The sequence below is a fragment of the Bipolaris oryzae genome (genome assembly GCF_000523455.1).
Source record: "Bipolaris oryzae ATCC 44560 unplaced genomic scaffold scaffold_33, whole genome shotgun sequence".
NCBI lineage: Eukaryota > Fungi > Ascomycota > Dothideomycetes > Pleosporales > Pleosporaceae > Bipolaris > Bipolaris oryzae.
The window spans coordinates 69051-88230 of record NW_006911309.1 but is presented as its reverse complement, the minus strand read 5'-3'; the positions used below and the strand labels follow the sequence as shown (position 1 = coordinate 88230).

General features: G+C 51.7%; 6 protein-coding genes across 6 annotated transcripts; 2 read left to right on the top strand and 4 right to left on the bottom strand.

The window, feature by feature from the left end:
• Positions 1 to 953: 953 nt before the first annotated feature.
• Positions 954 to 2104, bottom strand: COCMIDRAFT_89820 (uncharacterized protein; the record flags this gene model as incomplete). The annotated part of the gene is made up of 2 exons (XM_007687746.1): positions 954 to 1943; positions 1994 to 2104. The coding sequence occupies 2 exons, from the start codon at positions 2102 to 2104 to the stop codon at positions 954 to 956; spliced, it is 1101 nt and encodes a 366-aa protein (XP_007685936.1).
• A 1665-nt stretch (positions 2105 to 3769) lies between these two features.
• Positions 3770 to 5859, top strand: COCMIDRAFT_89840 (uncharacterized protein; the record flags this gene model as incomplete). The annotated part of the gene is made up of 3 exons (XM_007687745.1): positions 3770 to 3962; positions 4016 to 5571; positions 5665 to 5859. The coding sequence occupies 3 exons, from the start codon at positions 3770 to 3772 to the stop codon at positions 5857 to 5859; spliced, it is 1944 nt and encodes a 647-aa protein (XP_007685935.1).
• Positions 5860 to 6099: 240 nt separating this feature from the next.
• On the bottom strand, positions 6100 to 8211 carry COCMIDRAFT_89839 (uncharacterized protein; the record flags this gene model as incomplete). The annotated part of the gene is made up of 1 exon (XM_007687744.1): positions 6100 to 8211. The coding sequence occupies one exon, from the start codon at positions 8209 to 8211 to the stop codon at positions 6100 to 6102; it is 2112 nt and encodes a 703-aa protein (XP_007685934.1).
• A 151-nt stretch (positions 8212 to 8362) lies between these two features.
• On the top strand, positions 8363 to 12268 carry COCMIDRAFT_89834 (uncharacterized protein; the record flags this gene model as incomplete). The annotated part of the gene is made up of 5 exons (XM_007687743.1): positions 8363 to 8463; positions 8722 to 8768; positions 9119 to 9505; positions 9557 to 11284; positions 11343 to 12268. 5 exons carry the CDS (start codon positions 8363 to 8365, stop codon positions 12266 to 12268), a joined length of 3189 nt encoding a protein of 1062 aa, XP_007685933.1.
• A 1526-nt stretch (positions 12269 to 13794) lies between these two features.
• On the bottom strand, positions 13795 to 14588 carry COCMIDRAFT_89899 (uncharacterized protein; the record flags this gene model as incomplete). Its single annotated transcript, XM_007687742.1, has 3 exons — positions 13795 to 13888; positions 13977 to 14509; positions 14562 to 14588. The coding sequence occupies 3 exons, from the start codon at positions 14586 to 14588 to the stop codon at positions 13795 to 13797; spliced, it is 654 nt and encodes a 217-aa protein (XP_007685932.1).
• Positions 14589 to 15338: 750 nt separating this feature from the next.
• On the bottom strand, positions 15339 to 16986 carry COCMIDRAFT_89918 (uncharacterized protein; the record flags this gene model as incomplete). The annotated part of the gene is made up of 3 exons (XM_007687741.1): positions 15339 to 16601; positions 16652 to 16708; positions 16759 to 16986. 3 exons carry the CDS (start codon positions 16984 to 16986, stop codon positions 15339 to 15341), a joined length of 1548 nt encoding a protein of 515 aa, XP_007685931.1.
• Positions 16987 to 19180: the final 2194 nt, after the last annotated feature.

Below are 19180 nucleotides of genomic sequence, written 5' to 3'. Positions count from 1 at the left end.
CCTAAACTGCCGGTGTCAGTGATGTTCTGTTGCACATTAGGGGCTAGGTGCTTTTGCCGGTGCGGGGTAGGCATACATAATCCAACACCATCAACTGAACATCTGTGGGGAGACATGGAAGAGCGCTACGTTGACCCATCTCGCCCATGATTTGAGGCTGGTGGTAGAAGTTGCTCTAATCTGCGAGGGACGGTGCAATGGTTGAGGTCGACGAGCAATGGTGCAGTTTTGGCTAGTGGATCTCATTCGCCAACCGCGCAGTGTCTTGCACGATACATAAGTAAGTCGTGACCTGTAGGATCCAGCGGCGGCTTGTGCACTTACGTCAGATGGCAGTAGTGTCACAGAGTGGGCAAATCAAACGTCATTGCTTCCAAATAAGCATCCGGACACCGCACCTCCTTATCCAAGGAAAATAGTGGTAGTGGTCTGTGCCTACTTCTCCAAACCAGTGGGCAGAGCAGCTGCAATCTACTGTAGAATACTAAGATTATATACGAACCAAATAGCTGTTGTAGTAGAGAGCGTCCGGTCGAGTAGTAGTATCTATTCATATAGTATAGCGACGCGTATTTGGATAAAACCACCATGCTAAACAACGTGTCAGTTTGATGTGGGCACGGTTTACTGCCACTTTTTTTTTGATGAGGCGCCGAGCCACAGGGGTAGGTTGCAAGACACCGGGGGGATCCTGGGGAGAAGCGCGGACGTATTCGTCCGATGTTCGAGCGAGCTTACATGTGAACAGGACGCGTGAAATTCCACAAGACAGCCAATGGGAGCGGGAGAGAGCAGAGTGTGTCTAACATCACATGGCGATATATTACAAGTACCATGGAAATTTGGATATCAGCTAATCATAGTCAGTGTTCTGAGAGTGGTATACCATATACGGCACTAAGATTCATGGAGATCGCATTGTCATGAGATAATAATATTCAAGCAAACGCGTCTTACTGCGCGTTTGGCCTATACGCCGGCATTCCATTCTTCTTCCCCCAGCCCCTGACCGTCTTGTTCAAATCTGGTGCTATAAACAACCAGGCAATCGCTGCTACAATCGCTCCCATCGCATCAATGACCCAATTGTTCTTCTGACTACCAGACAAGCTGCCCCAGCGCATCAGGTGTACCAGATAATTGGTCGGCGTCATGAAGTTTCCACTTTCTAGACCTTTGACGCAGCTGGTTGCTGCCTCGAGCTCGGTTTGCTTGGGATCGGCAGCCTCCAACTCAAAGCTGACGGCATGCTTCGTCTTGTTCTCGTTCTCAAACCCTGGGGATAGTATGCTACCCGGGAATACAATATGAATGTCTACATCGAACGGCGCGGGCGTAGCGCCTGTGTTGGCATTGGAATGGCGCGCTGCGTTGTAGATTTGGACCTCTGAGCGGAGTCCATCAGCGAGGTTGCGGAGGGCAGCCTTTGCCGGGGAGTAGGGCGAGTAGCCTGCAATGTTTATGAAGGCGAGTGAGGAGGAAGTCATGATGAACTTCCGGGGCGCTTCCGGGTCAGTGTTTTTCCCTTGTGGGCTATGTGGCACCTCGGGATACAACCAAGCTTGCAGCGCCTTTTGTGCCATGTATGCTGTCGCGAAGTAATTCAGCTCCATCTGCTTTCTCAGCGTGTCTGTGCTCGTCTCGATGAACAGCCCAGGAGTTGAGGATCCAGCAATGCACCAGACAACCTCAGGCACGCGGCCATTATTCCAGGCTGTTGCTTCCTTGAGGATACGTGCATTCTCCGACTCGGAAGTTACGTCGGCCACGATGTACGTGAAGCGTTGAGTTGAAGGGTTCTTTGCGCATGACTTTGCGCGTTGGACAGCGATTTCGAGGTTCTTTGCCGTGCGTGCTACCAGTATAAGATTGGCTCCCCGGGCAGCAAGGAGACAGGCAACCTCACTGCCCATGCCCTGCGATGAGCCGGTAAGGAGGACTGTCTATGAAATGTGAGAATTGGGCGTGTTGACCAGTATACCAATAAGCTTACCTTGCCATCTACGGGGAAACGATTGCTCATGGAGAAGCTAAAGCCCATAATGCCAAAGCTCACCAGCCCAATGATGAGCACGAGGGCAGCTCCGGCGAGGAATTGCAACATGAGGGGCGTGCGGCGGGGTCCCTCGGAGGATTTAACTAAGACGAAACAAGTGGCGCCTGGCGGTGCTTACGGTGTAGTAATCATCGCGCCTGGCATACTCCTGTGTTGTGGGATTATCGCACCACACACCTTGGTGGTGAGAAAGGGACCCTGGCAAACTGTGAGTGGTTAGATTACTTTGGTGGGGCGGCTTGCCGCATGGGGCGTTGCGCCAGCGCCCATGGTATTACTGTGGCGGTGTAAGGAGGCGTTGTGGAAAGTGCTAAGAAGCACTGCATGTCTTATCGCCAAAAGACAATAGCAGTTGCCATATGTGAAAATCCGATAACTTGGGAGAAACCAAAAGATGATGTAGAGTGTTGCATTTTGGAAGACATTTCCTTGTTTTTTTTTATGATCATACAAACACTCTTTACCTCTGGACCATGCTGTTGATCATGGAGCTGTTCTAATAATGCGGCTTACACCCAATACCTACGGTCTTCGCAAGGTTACACAGACATGGCAAGAATCTACACCAGGGAACATGAGTCTAGTGACTCAGCCAGAATCAGACCGAGGAATCTTCGGCTATAAACCTCCTAGTCATACGATTTGTATCACCAGCACCGGACTATTGTCTGGAAAACCTGCATTCAGATGTAGCCCATATAAGCAACCACCTCACTTTTCCGCTACCCACGTTGTCCTTTGCACATTTCAGCGGCTATTCTTTCATGATAAAGTAGCATTTGTTCCAGAACAGAAGATCACTTACAGGCAATCAAGCATCTTTGTGTTGGTGATAAACATGCTAATCTAGTGAAGGTATAGTTTTGACGATGAGAGTGTCCACAAGAAAGGGCAATCCCAGTGCAAGAGTACGACAAATGCAAAACAGAGCTTTCGGCACCCGTGCCCCCGAAAATGAGGAATCAGTGTCTATATAGGGGCTGCTACCAAGCTTCCTCGGGAAGACATTTCTATTAGGACCATCATTTGCCAACAGTCGCATGTCAATCGGAATGTGCGCCATGTATTGCAAGAATCTCATACACCTCTCTGTGACGACTAGTACAGCTTGAATTTATGGGAATACTGTCGTAAACCCGGCACCCGAGATAAATCATTCAGGCTGTTGTCTCCTATGCCCGGGTGAGATGACCGACACATGTGGGAGTTCGACGGCTACGGGAAGGCTCAGTTTGTATTTGAAGGCCTGATTAGGTATCACGGGCCCAGAAGGAGGAGCATTTGCCGCTGCAGCCTTTGATAGAAAAAGCATTGCTAGGGAAGTCAAGAAGTAGGATTTATGTAAAATATGTCCATCATGTGTTTGTGCTTTGTAAGCCTCCAAAGTAGTTGTGCACTTCTCTTTCTCAAAAGAATCGCTTCTAGTCATACTGCAACGTGTACAGTGCCTCTCAAATGGACTAGGCGTGACAGATATTCCTCAACTGCTGATCTTTGCAAATGGTGTCGACGAATGGAGAGTGGGCCACGATATGGGACCCTTGCAGATGCGCTTGACCGAATCGTGGCTGGCTGCTCGGCAGCGAAGTGGGTCGCTTTCGATTGCCCGCGGAAATGCCAAGACTTTGCTCGGAAAAAAAGTTGGGCGCGCGACAAAGACGACTGCGACAACGACTGACAAATATCGCCACGACACAGCGGAACGGCGCGATCATGGCCAAGAAGAGAAAAGTGGGCGGCGGCGCATCTGGCGCATTCAAGGCGCCAAAAGAAGAGGATTCCCGAATGAGGATCAACACCTTTGAAGATGTCGCCGATTCTGAGGATGAGTTTCACATGAACCGCGACAAGGTGCTGCTGGACGAGGGACCTGCCGCCAAGAAGATGCGGAGGTACCAGGAAGAAGGTTGGTTTAAAGATGATGTCAATTCCATGGGTTATGGCTGATGTTATGTCCAGATAAATTTCTTCAGCCCTCAGATGAAGAGATTCTCGATGCTGGAAGCGACGATGATGACGAAGACAATTTCGACGACGACGTTAGCGATGGCTCAGACGATGAAACTTCTGGAAAGCGCAAGCAAACCGACGAGGAAGACCAAGACGAAGAACTCGGGGCATGGGGCGCCTCAAAAAAGGACTACTACGATGCTGACGCCATTGAGACTGAGCAAGACGCCTTAGACGAAGAGGCAGAGGCCAGACGCATACAAAAGAAGCAGCTGCAGAGCATGACCGAAGCTGACTTTGGCTTTGACCAAGACGAATGGCTTGGAGAGGATGGTGAGGAAAACGCTGAAGGTGCCGCAGTGGTTACCGAGGTTTTGCCTCAGCTTCAAATCACAGATTTCATGCCACAGGAGGAAAAGATGAAAATTATGCGGACACGATACCCGGAGTTTGAGCACATTTCTAAGGAGTACTTGCGACTACAACCCCTGCACGAGGAATTGGCCGCTGCCGCTAATGCCGCTGAGAGAGTGCTTAAGGCGCAGGCGGCAAAGAATAACAGATTGGTTCCTACACCCACAGTCATAACAAAGTACCGGGCATGCGCAGCTTACCTCGCTGCAATGGCTATGTACTTTGCTGTTCTTGGTTCCACCGCTACAGATGACGCAACTCCAGCCATCGCATTGGACCCTGTCGAGCTACATGAGCATCCAGTAATGGAGAGCTTGCTCAAGTGCCAGAAGATGTGGACAAGAGTAGAGAGCCTGCCAATCGCCGATCCCATGGTCGAGACCGAAGGCGGTGACGACGCTTCTGAGGATGAGACAAGCTTTGCAGAGAGTGACACCACCGATCTGGCTGTCAAGAAACCCACAAAGCAGAAGAAGACCAAGGCGCAAAGAGCGGCAGAGGTTGCGCAGGCAGAAGCAGCAGCACGACGTGCTGCGAAATTGGCTAAGGCTGAGCAAGATCTTGCGTCGCTCGATATGCTTGCAGACAAAGCTGCTCTCAAGAAAGCAGCGCGGAAGAAGAAGACCGCACAGCCCAAGCTCAACCTCCTCAACGCCGACGACTCAGACTTCGGCGAAGAGACAGCCCTCACTGCCCACGAAGCCGCCGAAAAGGCGAAGAAAAAGCGCTCCCTCCGCTTCTACACCTCTCAAATCGCCCAAAAAGCCAACAAGCGCGATGCTGCAGGCAAGGACTATGGCGGCGATGCCGACGTCCCCCACCGCGAGCGTCTCAAGGACCGGCAAGCTCGTCTGCAAGCCGAAGCTGAGAAGCGCGGTCAACACAAGGATGCCGGTCCAGGCGTGGCACTTGGTGACGACGATGGTGCATCTTCTGCGGATGAAGCTCCCGGTACACGCCGCGACGACTACGAAGACGAAGACGGCTACTACGACATGGTGGCCGCTCGCTCCAACGACAAAAAGCAAGCGAAACTCGAGCGTGCAGAAGCGTATGCTCTTGCCAAACAACAAGGTGCTCAAGTTATTGAAGAAGAGATTATCGGGGATGATGGACGGCGTCAGATTTCTTATCAAATTCAGAAGAATAAGGTATGTTCTGTCTTTTCTTCATGCAACCTTTTGTATACTTGCATTATATGGGTTTACTTTTGGGGATGCAAAATGCTAACATGACCGAAACAGGGATTAACACCACATCGCAAGAAGAGCGTACGCAATCCGCGTGTGAAGAAGAAGGAAAAGTACAAGGAGAAGCAGAAGAAGCTCAAGAGTATGAAGCAGGTGTTTGATAAGAGTGCTGCGGCCAAGGGAAGCGCGAGTTATGGGGGTGAGCTTACGGGTATTAAGAGCGGGTTGGTTAGGAGTCGGAAGTTGTAGGTGGATTCGTAGAGGAAGAAATGTTTTTTTTTGCGTCGTTCTGGGTCCATTTGATGACCAGAGCGAAAAAAAAGGCAGCGTTGGCAGCCAAAAACCATGATTCATCGGAGAGCAGTGGATCATACTGTTCAAAGAATTTATTCGTCCCATCCTTTTATATTTTCTCTCGAACGCCATGCAAAATGCTGCGATATCTCCATCGAGATAGTAAGAAGAAAAGTACATAAAAACCACCACTCTCTAACACCACAACCTCAACGTCCCATCCGCACCCGCAGAAACACACCACGGCTCCCTGGGATGCCAGTCCAACGCCATAACTCCCAGCTTACTCTTCACCTTATGCCCCTTGAGCACCTTCAACGGCACAATCGTAGCATTCTCCATCAAATCACCCACAACCTTGCCGTGGAAAACCTGAATCGTGCCATCATCCGACGTATCAGCAAACAGCGGCAGACCGCCCTGATGGAACTTGACCGAGCGCACCGCCTCCTTGTGGAACCGCATCGTCTTGTACGGTTTAGTCGAGAGATCCATGTCCATCCAAAGGACACGCTTATCGTACGAACTGACAATCAGATTGTCGCCACCAGGATGGACATCGATGTTGGAAATCCATTTCGCGCCAGGTTGCAGTATCTTGACGAGTTCCTGCTTGGCGAGGTCGTAGGCGCGGATCGTGTTGCGGGTTGCGGCGAAGAAGATTGCTTTCGAGGGGTGGAACTGCGCTGTTTGGGCCAGGCCCTTGAGGCGGCGGAAGGGGAGTTGGGTTAGGTGCTTGGATATGGCGTGGATGGCGATTGCAGTGGATTGACCGCGGGGGGAGACGGTGGTGAAGTATTCGCCTTTGCGATGCCAATTCAGGACTTTGATGGCAGAGCGGACTTGGACTTGGAGGAGGACACCCTTGGATTCGAGGCGTGTGCCGGGGCGGCTCCATTTGCCTGGGGGCTGTTTGGGAGCGTCTTCGCCTTTGGGTGTTGTGGCGCCTTTTGTGGCGGCGTAGCCCCAGCCTGCGTCAAGGACGTCGCGACTGGCTTGTTCAATGTCGGGGGAGAGGAGAGTAAAGGGAACGATGAGGAAGACGTTCTCGCCACAGGCAGCAGCGACGATGGATGCGTCCTTGGTGGGCCTCCATTGTACGGCATCGACAGCCTCTTCGTCTGAGAGCTTAGCATTCCAGACTTGTCGGCCAGTTAAGATTTCCCAGATTCGAATGTAGCCGTCGTCACCTCCACTGGCAACGAAGATGCCGTGGGGGTCAACAGAGACACAGCGTACGCGTCCTTCTTGTCCACGGAAAATCGCAGCACAAGTTGTAGGGAAAGGCTTGAGTTCCTCGGGGTTCGGTAGCTTGGGTAATAGGGATTCTGGGTCGATGTTGAGTCGGTTTCTCCGCACACGAGGAGCCAGGTAGAGGTCCAGACTTCGCTCGAATCGTTCCTTGACAAATGTCTCGTAGCCGGGAACTTTACGTAGCGCACCGTAGTTCTTAGGCAAGAATTCCCTTTCTCTGTCCTCCTCGTCTGCCTCCAACCATGCCTTCTCCTCATCCTTGTCTGGTAGGTACTCGGGTGGCGGGTGATAGCTTGCTTCGTAGCCCGGCGGTGGCAACTTGGGAGCGGGAATGTGCATTGTGTTGTCTGGCCGGGGTTTCTCGTCGGCCCAAACGTCAAAGGTGAACTCATCCTGCTCTTCTTCCTCTTCTTGCGGCGGCTTGTAGGGTTTGATGCGGCCCTCTTTGATAGCCTTGACAAGCTTCATGACGCGCTTGGCTTCGTGCTTGGAAGGAATGAATCGCCGCTTGGGCTCGGGCGCAGCGCTCAGTGGCATAATCTCCTGCTTGCCGGAGAAGTAGGCGACCATCTCCGGGTAGGGGTCGTAGCCATCCTCGACAACCTCATTCCTTGTGAGCCTTTTGAGCACGTCCAGTTCCTCTTCCGACAGGTTCAACGGCTTTCCTGTCTCGGGATCCGTCAGACCTGTCCAGCCCTTGGGTATGTCAATACTATCCAAAAGCGCATCCAATGCCTCTCCCTTGGCCGGGCGCATGATCTTCTTGCCATTGATGTCATAACCAATGTGGGGATATTCGTCGTAGTACTTGAGGTCAATGTTGCCAATTGTGTTTGTAGCTTCGGCGTCGGAGTCGTCCGACTCGTAGATTGGGTCGATCTCTTTGTACAAATAGCGGGTATTGCCGTGTGCATCTGTGGTCACAGTGTAATTGGGCTTGAGGTTTTCGTCTTCGTCTAGCTCCGCGCTTGCGCCAGTATCAAGGTCCATCTCATGGGTCGGTAGTCCCTTCTTCTTTCGCAAAGGCCCGTCGGAGGTGTTGAGGTTGCGCATTTCCTCACGAATTTGTTCTTCGTCACTGTTCTCCTCTTCCTCTTCGTCATCCTCTGCATCTTCATCGGAAAGGCCCTCAATCACGCTGCTGGCATCCGTCTCGACATCTTCTTCTTGGCTGTCGTCCGAGTCGTCTTCGGAATGCGACAAGATGCCCTCGAGCAGTCCGCCACCTAATTCGTCTTCTGAATCGCTGGGCTCTGGCGCCAGGCGTGTGACAACCTTTCTCTTGCGTGGATTTACAGACATTTTGTAGGTGGTTTGGTGTTCTTTGCTTCACCTTTGTCGTGAACTGTCGCAACCTTCCAAAAATTATTCCTAGCGCCCCAAGATTTCGGCTTTAGCGTCTCGCACGTACCACACTTCCATCGGCCAAGGCAGACGGACGCTTGGGGCATGAACAACTTTGGGACTTGGAAACATCTCGACGACCATTCACCCCACGCAGTTACAGTGACACCACCATCTACTGCTGCACGAGTGACACTGCATTGCATTGACTGCACACAGTAATACCACCGACTTAAGATGGCGACGCGCCACGCTGATTCCTCAAGGTACGACGACCGAGATCGTCGACGCTACAGCCCGCGGCGCGACAGATCCAGAGACAGAGAAAGAGACCGCCGGGGAGATCGCTACAGTGGAGAGAGCCGCTTCAGAGATGATAGGGACCGCCGGGACCGTCGTGATCGCGACCGTGACCGTGACCGCGACCGCGACACATACTACCGCCGCTCGCGCTCTCCCCCTCGCCGCCGTAACCGATCACGAGACCGTGGAGACCGCTACAGCAGTAGACGGGACCGCGACGATGACAGAGACAGGCGCAGACGCTCTACCTCACGCCGGCCTGACTCTCGCTCGTCGATCACACCAGCGCCAGATAACAGACGGGATCGACTAGATGCTCCCCCGCGCGACGACAGGAAGAAGGACCCTGAGACACAAGCCAAGGACAAGCTCGCTGAACGTGCAGCAAAGCTGGCCGAATGGAAGAAGCGCAATGCTGAGCGCCTTGCCAAAGAAAAGACAGATACACAGGGCTCTGGTGCCTCGCCAGCCGACACTGCACCTGCAACTCCCTCCGCTGCTGCTGCGACGCCGCCTCCACAGGCCCCAGCAAGTGAGGCCAAGCTTGACACCGCTAAGACTAAAGTTCCGCAGAAAAGCGTTACTGAGAAACTCAAACAGAAGCAGCCCGAGAAGTCGACCTTCAAGCTGGATGCTTCTGCTGCCGCCCGCCCCTTGGACATGGCCAAGCCTGCTGGCAAGACAGTGACGGCCGCTAGCAGTATGTCTTCCACCGTAGCCCCTTCACACAATCACGAGCTCACCCATACAGATCAATCAACCGCCAAGGGCAACGGCAACATTGGCTCTTTTGGCCTCAAGACTAAGACAGCGGCAGAAGCCGAGGCTGAAACTTCAAGAAAAGCCTTCCTCGACGAAGAAGGCCCAACGCGAAAGCGCAAGTTTCAAGCCCTCCCCGAATTTACTGCGAACGACGAACCTGAACCCGAAGCTGACGGTGCCGAAGACGATGACGCTGCAATGAGTGGTATTGGAAGTGATGATGAAGAGAACAATGCGGAGCTCCAAGCTCGCCTTGAGAAGCGTCGCGCGGATATAGCCAACGAGAACAGCCAAGACGCTACCATGGAAGAAGCACCTGCCGTCCAAGTCCCCGCCGCCGACAAGATGGACGTTGACGAAACTGTAGGGGCCGAAGAAGACGAAATCGATCCTCTCGATGCCTTCATGGCCGACTTGACCGAACCACAACCCAGCCGCGGTGCACCTTCGGGCCAGGCCATGTTCGCCGACGAGCTCGAACCCGTTGAGACCTCTGTTGAGGCGCAAGATCTTCTTGAACTTCGTGCTGCCAAGAAAAAGAAGAAGGAGGTTGCCACTGTTGACCACGATAAAGTTGAGTACGAGCCGTTCCGAAAATCTTTTTACACTGAGCCGCTCGAGGTTTCTCAGATGACGCCAGAAGAAGTTGCCGATCTCCGTCATGAGCTTGACGGCATCAAAGTGAAGCCAGATGATGTACCTCGACCCGTCACCAAGTGGGCCCAGATGGGCTTGCTGCAGGCAACCATGGATGTCTTCACTCGCGTAGGCTACCAGAAGCCCACATCTATCCAGGCACAAGCTGCTCCCATCTCTCTTTCTGGACGTGACCTCATCGGTGTCGCAAAAACTGGTTCTGGAAAGACACTTGCGTTCGGTATACCTATGATTCGTCACATTCTTGATCAACGCCCACTGAAGCCGTCTGATGGTCCTATTGGACTGATACTTGCTCCCACTCGAGAGTTGTCATTGCAAATTGTCCATGAGCTCAAGCCGTTCCTCTCAGCTTCTGGCATAACCATCAAATGCGCTTACGGTGGACAGCCTATCTCCGACCAGATTGCTATGATTAAGCGTGGTGGCATACACATTCTCTGTGGAACACCCGGTCGCCTGATCGATTTGATGACTGCAAACCAGGGTCGTGTGCTCTCCTTCCGCCGCATTACCTATGTTGTTCTTGATGAGGCTGATCGCATGTTCGACATGGGTTTTGAACCACAAGTCATGAAGATTCTTGCAAACGTGCGCCCAGATCGCCAAACCGTGCTCTTCTCAGCAACCATGCCAAAGAACATGGTTGCATTGGCCCGCAAAGCCCTGAACAATCCAGCAGAAGTGACAATCGGTGGTAGATCCAAAGTGGCACCTGAGATTACCCAGATCATTTCCATTGTTCCTAATAGTTATGAGAAGAAGATCAACAAGTTGCTCCTGCATCTCGGCCAGCTCTTCTCCGAGGATGAGAACGCACAGGTATTAATATTTACGGAGCGGCAGGAAACTGCGGAAGATTTGTTATCTAAGCTCTACAAGGCCAAGTATTTCTCTGTTAATACGATTCACGGAGCTAAAGATCAGACTGATCGTAACGAAGCGATTAGTGATTTCAAGCAGGGTGTTCTTTCTATCCTCATTGCCACGTCTGTAGCAGCACGTGGTCTTGACGTCCCTGGTCTAGCACTCGTATTGAACTTTGACTGCCCAACTCACTGTAAGTACCATCTCCATTCCTGCGTATATACATCACTTTTTGCTGACGTAGTTGATAGTGGAAGATTATGTTCACAGGTGCGGTCGAACTGGTCGTGCAGGTAACAAGGGTACTGCTATCACCCTTATTGAGAACCCCGGCCAAGAGCGCTTCGCTATCCATGTTGTCAAAGCACTAAAGGAAAGCGGAGCAGAAGTTCTTGAAAAGCTTCAAGAAATGGCCGATACCTTCCATGAGAAGGCAAAGGCAGGTACCGAGAAGTACTACGGTGGCTTCGGTGGTAAAGGTCTCGATCGACTTGATGCAACTCGTGCTCTTGAGAAGAAGCGCGAGAAGCGTCAACTTAAGCTAGAAGGTATTGAAGACAGCGATGACGAAGAAGAGATTCTGCCGATCGTCAAGAAACCCGAGGTTACTGGTCCTGGCGCGGCCAAGGCTGCTGAAGGAAATACACCTGCTGCTGAAGTCGAGGATCAACCACACTGGATGAAGCTACTTAACAGCAAGATTGTCGTCAACAAGACTGAGCGTCCCGAAGCTGCTGCCACTGGCAAGCCGATGAGTGCAAGGGAGAGGGCGATGGCTGCTGCCTCCAAGGTCGACGGTAGGCTCAGCAAGAAGGGCATGATCCACGCGGGCCAGCCCATTGACAACAAAGGCCCTGACGCTGGTCTCTACCATTCGACTATTGAGATTAACGACTTCCCCCAGAAAGCTCGATGGGCCGTCACCAATCGAACCAATGTGGCCAAGATTCTGGATCAGACTGGTGTCTCGATTACGACAAAGGGTAATTTTTACCCACCTGGCAAGCAGCCTGGTGAGAATGATCTTCCTAAGCTGTACATTCTGGTTGAGGGAGATACGGAGAACATTGTCACACAGGCTATGATGGAACTCACCCGCCTCCTGCGCGAAGGTACAATTGCGGCAGAAGATGCATCTACGACTCGTACCGCCACTGGTCGATACAGCGTTGTTTGAGAGTCTTCCACCCGCCGAAAATCTTCTTGCGTGCACACCCTTTTTCCCATACGTTTTCCACAGCTGTTACACTGCCACCACGGGTGCAGAGATTGTTGCGGCTCTCTTGTTTCTTGTTCAGGACTGGTGGGGACGGACACTGCATTCGGAAATGGAATTGGGTATGTGAACAAAGCACGCTTTCAGAGCATTCAAATGAGGTTTCAGCATACGGGAACCTAGGATCCTCTTCAAAACGTGAGTGTGGATCCAATGTCAACTCACCCTCTATTTTGATTTACACCACCTTGTCACAGGTCTATTTTGAGCCTCAGCCTCCTTCTTCCCGTTTGATCGATCGTGCCATAACTGGGTCCTACGGAAACGGTGTCTTTTGTACATTAAGAAAAATAAGTTTGCACCTGCATTTCAGTTATCTACATAACAGCAATAGCTATGAGAGAAAGGACAGCAGGTTCTCGATTCTACGTAAAGGTTAGGATTCCTCTACATGGATGCACACAACCTCAATGTCTTTTTAAAGGATGAATGTAAATTGAAACTAGAATAATTCTCTTCAATGAATGCATAGTCGTCGGGTTCTCTTTGCTACTGCAGTGTCTGATCGTGTTGTTGAGTCCCCGCACTCTAAGCATTTGGTATCACGAACTCCCCCAAGAAACCCCCGCCGCACGTCAGATGGTGCAAGAAGCCTCTTCCCGTCCGCACGTACATACAGCGCATTCCAGAACCCACATCGACACCTCTCGCGTGGCCGCCGGCCCTTGCTGCCGTCCACCGGTACCCATTTATATCCTCTCTTTTCACGATTGACGAATGGGAAGCGTACTAGCCCTGACACTATACCTTTTGCAACAAACACAGCCCGCATGTATGCATACCAGCGAACAAGCCCTAGCTGGAGAAGTTAAAAAGCCTGTATGCAGTAAGCTTCCACAGGCCGTTGTGTTTGTCCTATGCACAAGGGTGGCGAAGCCAAAAAATGTCACATGAGGGCATGCGTGCAAGGGTGGCAAAAAAGCGCCTACCACCTGCGAAGGCGAGGGGAGGCGGGAAGCGAGAAAAGCAAATGTACCTCAGGACACCGTGCGTGCGGTAAAGTATGGGAATTTGGTCATGTTGGGTACTTGTTTGCCGTTTTGCTTTGCAGCACATGCATGGTCCACGCCGCTATAGCCCTGGTACCTAGACTGAATTCGGATATCCCTTTGCCTGGTTAGTCTTGCTTCGTGCGCAGGCCAAGGCGTGCGGGGCCTGAGGTTCCTTTACCCCAACTTCGGGGCGAAGACGAGGAAGAAAATGTGGGAGGGACATGGTGGAGGCGTATGGGGAAAAGTTTAATTTGGCGGCAATGCGGGCGCGTTGGATCGTGGTTGGTGGGTTGTAGGGGTTTTAGACCAGCCACTGGAAGGGCTTTTCTCTTCGGCTATACCGTACGATCTGTGTGTATCCTGCTGAAGCTTTGTCTTATCGAGCTTCTGGAACCTTGAATGCGCTGATTGCGGGAGAGGGGGTTCGTTTCTGGTTTAGCTCAGGCGTTGAAGGTATCCCTGTGCGATCAAGCGTTCGACATCACCTTGGCGGACGTAGAATTGGGAATTTTTGGTCAGGGTTATTGAGCTGTGCAATTTTATTGGCTGGTTAGCTTATTGGTTCTTGTTCCTGCCGTGCTTCGGCATGCCGAAGTTCATCAAGGGACTATACGTACCCGTACTCGGTCTGTATCTCACCGGCATCCTTGAGCACTCGGACGTCAATGAAAAGATCGCGTGGCGGCTCCAGGCTTCCTGTTAGATCTATATCCGTCCATTGGCCCTTGTATGCCGCGAGAAGGTCACTGTACTGTCTTACGTATTCCTCCTCTTCTGGGCTCAGACTACTTTCCTCTCTTCCGCCCCCGGTACCCAGGGCGCTTCCCCTCGTGGCTTCTGTGGCGTGGTCTTTGCTACCCTGTTGCTCGAGCACGTCAATTCCCTCCCAACAATACTCCTCCAATTTATCACTGCGGACCCGGTGGTACGCCAATAGACATCGCTTGTTGCGGCGCATGCAGAGATGGTTGACAAGGAGTGCACAAGCGGTTTCGGGTGAGGCGCTGGGATTGAAGGAGCCACTGTAAGGAGCAAGAATGGAGGATACGTCCTTATCCAAGTCGCGTACCTCGCGTACAATAGAGCGTGTAAGTTCTGAGGCGTAGGGCGGGAGGTGAGGAAGGGCAAGGGTGCGCTTTGCGTTTTGGACCTGGCTTTTTCTTAGACGTGACCAAATCATGGAGTACCGAGGGTATCGTTACCAGCTTATTTGCTGCTTCGCCGTACATGGTTGAGGTGTGTGTGTGCTGTTGGTAAGTTGGGGATATCGTGAGTAATGGCGACTTTTTGCTTAGGGTGCTATGCAATTTTCGAGTTATACGAAGAGCAGCTCTTGTCAGGTTTGTGGAAATCCGGCTAATGGTGCACAGAAAAGTTCCTGGCTTGCCGTGGAGAATGCATCTGTACTAGCATATCATGAGGAAGTGTTCAATTCGTGGATGGTTGGCCGACCCCTCATTGGTAGAAGAGTAAGGCGCGTCCTCGTTGGAGACAGGGGTGCATGGGTGGGGCAGAGACGGCAATAACAGGTCTTGGCATTGTCAAGTCCAACCTCACGCTTTTGGCAATCCCTTGCACACCACCATCTACCTACGCACCCTCACTCGCCAGGCTCTACAAAGGCAGCCTGGGGAGATGCGCGTCATTGCTATCATCACGCACAATCCAGTCCGAGGAGTTTCGGCACCCGCGGTATCACGTTCGTAACATTGAGCAGTGAGTGGATGCAGGAACATGAAGCTCTACTGGCTCTTTTCTGTTTACCCATAGCTAAATCATATCTAAAGTGCTCCAATTTTAGGAGCTTTTGACAAAAAGACGCCGTGTATGCTACCGGTGGTGTACATAGTAAGAGTTCACCAAGCGCCATTCTACCCCAACCAAGAGAATGGGTATCACCGCGTGAACGCTGAATCGTACATCATACTGCATAGAAGCAACCAAAACACTCACACAGACATAAGCTAAAACGCCCTAAATTATTGCTCGCCCACCCATTTGTCAAACTCAGACTCTTGCTCCAAAGACACCCTGGTCGGATCGGGTTGCCAAGCTTGATACTCGTCATGCGGAAGATCCAGCAGGTTGTCGAGGTCGTGATACGATAGCGCTTCTTGCATGCTGATCTGGTTGTTCCGGTAGTCGTTGGATTGGAGAGATGCTGGATCAATACTGGATTGGCTGCCTCCATATGCCAATAGCATCGGATCCAACGGTCCTTCGTCAAAGGGAGTTCTCACGTGTGGATGGAGTTGTTGGAGCAAGTCGTCCGCGCTGCCCCCGGGCAAGCCAAGCATCGATGGGTTCGATTGGAAATGGTTGGAAAACGTCGAGGTACTCAACGGCTTGTGCAGGTCGTCTGTGTAGCTTGGGCTCATGTGCATGTTCGCATACGGTGCAGTGTGGTAAGGCCAGTTGTAGAGATCGTTGTGGCCCATCGGAATCGGCATCGGCATAGGCTGTCCTTCATTCGTCATCTCCCATGAGGATCTGTTGACACCGTTCGCGTTTGGACCGAATGTTCCATCAAAGTATTCTGTGCCAATCCCACTCGATGGGTGACTGATCGAGCGTTCGATGCGCCTAGTTTGCCGAGGGCGTGACCTTCCCGCACCTGGTGCCCACTCGGTGTCGTCTAAATCGCTAGGTTCCTCCTCGTCTGACCATTCGTTTCTTCGCTTCCGAGCTAGAGCGGCCGTCTTGCTTGGTGAAAATTTGTACGTCGGGTGCGCGTTCTGATGATTAATTCTTTCGAGCTTTGCATATTCGCTGTAGAGGTCGCGGATCTCTGGCGGCTCAAGAGGCCAGCTTTCCCCGGCCACCGATGACACAACTTGATGGTTGTTTTGCAAGCACCATGACTTGGCTCTTTCTGCGAATGCTGACCTGTACAGCATGAACGAGTTCATTGGACGAGCAATGTATCCGTTCCGTTTTTCTGCTTCTCGTCTTCGAACATCCGCTGGCCTGTTGACCCACTCTTCCATGTTCTTGATCGGAATGTTGTGCAGTTCTTTTGTTAATATACTCAGCGGCGCAGTCAGCTTGGGTATTTTCTGCCTGTCTCCCTTTGCTGTTTTCGCTTTCCTGGATCTCGGTATTGCTTTTGGCCTTAGGCTTATTTGGGTTTCTTGCGGAGATGTGGATGCGGTCATTCTTCTTCTGCTGCGGGTCGCCGCCCGACTTGCTTCATCACCGTTAGCAGAACTTGGTGTTGGCGGAGAGAACAAGACTTGATCGTTCTATTATCCATTAGCCATGTCGCCGCTGACTCTACCTGAGACTCACTTACCGACATGCGGCCATACGAGCCGTTAGGGAAAAACTCTGTCGGCGGTCCATAACCGTCCTGGGGATTGATCAGCATTTAAACGATTATGAGAATGCAGGTTTTCTCACGTATTGTAGACCTACTAGTCCAAGCCCATGAATGTTGTCGTCGCCATGTGACGCATGCGAAGGGATGCCTTGGTGCGCCACCGAGCTTGGGGAACCATACCCTGCCTCTCCGAATGAACATCCGCGGTCGGCGTTGTATTCGGCAACTTGATGAAGTCCGACTTGGTACTCTGCCCCAGCATTGGGCGGGGTGGGGGGATGTTGTTGGATGAGCGAATCACCCCTCATCGTAACGAGAATCAGCGCACAATGGAGTTGGTCGCTGCGACAGTGGAGATTGCGGGCGGATGTGTTGTTCTCTCTACCGCTTTGTCTTCGCCTCCTGACTCAGTACCTTACCAGAAGTGATTGCGACAATTTTTCAAGGTGGCAATCTAATAGCAGGTCGAAGGTATGTCTCTGCACTGCGGGCGAAGTGTTTCAGCTACCCAGGACGGCGGCTGAGACGTTGTCTCTGGTCCGTGGTCTTGTATTTCTCAAGGTCCCTCCAGTCAAATAGCCGTGTTGCAGATGTATTGCTGTATATAAGTCAGCAACAACAGCTAAAATCTTGCCTCATGTTAGGTTTGCTGTGTCGCGACGATGCATAGCAGTCCGCAAAGCCTTCAGGGGACGAACCTATTGCAGTTACCCGTTCCTCACCGGCTCCAATGTTTTGGTATGTGTACAAGCAAATTCGACAACTAAAAGACGCCAAGTTGTAGGAAAGGTATGCAACTAGAGTACCGGAACTGTGTTTTCCTGGTCTGTTACTCTTTGCGGTGATGGCGAAGGAGCTAGAACAAGGTGTGAAGGGCGGATCAACCAAAGAGAATTCTTTGTCCAGGGTCAGTCATAAGATGATATTTGTAGCGAACTACTCAATCTCGAGTTCTACTGTTCACTTACACTGTAGTGTATCTGCGTCTCAGCGTGGACAAAGAGACTACCGGATTGGTGATGGCTGGGTACGCTTGCCGCACTAAGGAGTTGCGCTGTTTTTGTACTATTAGCCTCCCCACTGATTCAACACATACCTGATGGCGCAAACTTAGCCCTCTGGTCCGTTCACGTTTCGAAGCTCAGTAACTCGTGTCTTCCTCTCCAGTGGTGTGGGCAACGGCCCTCAGCCCCTCCACCACGATAGCTCCAGGCGGAAGCTACACCTAATTGGGGCGCCCTTTCGCAATATTCACCCAGCCTCAGTGAATGTATACCAGTCTTGACAAGGATCCAACATGGCTTGCAGCAGTCATGTGCCCTTGGCGTTCACCATCGTAAGCCACATTTACTGGTATCTTTAGCTATTGGTACCCCCTTGGGGAATTGTGATCAATCAGATCATGAGCTACTCATCAAACACCAATCAGAGCTCTGGTGCTGACGGTCCTTCCTCTTTCGAAATCAGTATCGTAGGAGGTACTTGATCTCAACCTTCTTACAGGTTCAGATTAGTTCGCCGAAATACATCTGGTCATTCCGTCATTTAGCAGCTCGATTTAGCGCCCTTCTTACGGATGGCTGCATATCATATATGCCAGAACCCTGACAGCTGGTCATACTTGGCAGGGCTAGCCATAATACCGCAATTTCTAAAGTCTGTTATGCGGGCTAGCATGCATCTATGCAATCAGTTAATGGGAAAACCCGGAACTAGTTGGTACTCAAACATGATACATCAGTTGATTTTGACATTTGTAGCGGGTGGACAAAGGACCAACATGGCATCCCGACACGCTGGTCACGGTGCGCCACTACAGGAAGGCTGAGCAGCCCGTTGACCGCTTGAACCAAGAATAATCTCGTCAACCCTGTCCGTTCGCGGCTGTTTAGTTCAGCATGGATGAATTTGAGGCAAGTCTATTCGGGGAACCTGGCCCTCAATATCTCTAAGCGAGAAGCAGTGGACAGCTCAGCAAGGTCCTGCACACTGGATGCATGCAGCAAAAGGTTCGGTTACTTCCGGTCGATCGTGTCGATATGCGCTTCCTGTAGACCTCCTTCCGGAATGCATGCTAGGACCATTCTGGTATGTCAACCAAACAGTCTCAACTTTGTGTAACCCCATTTGACCGACCCTCAAAGACAGTGGCAATTGGTCTGAGCAAGCGCGAAACATATGTGGATCCCATCACTGCCGACACCACTGTGGATCAGGGGGTTCAATGCTGTTTGTGAAATTTGGACGTATCTGTTTTGGCCGGTACATCCAGAACAACAGCAAATAAGCTACCATGACGGTTGCAGCTCCGTCAGAGTACTCTAGGAGTACACGTCAGCCAGCCCGATCAGTAATGAATCACTGCTGGGATATAGCGTTGTGTTACCACTGTCAGATGTTAAGCTCTCGCCGTAGAAAGGAGCCTATGGTCACATATGCTTCTAGACAACTTCATCGCTGCCAAAGACCACCTACTGTGCCCTTATCCTGACTTCAACTCAC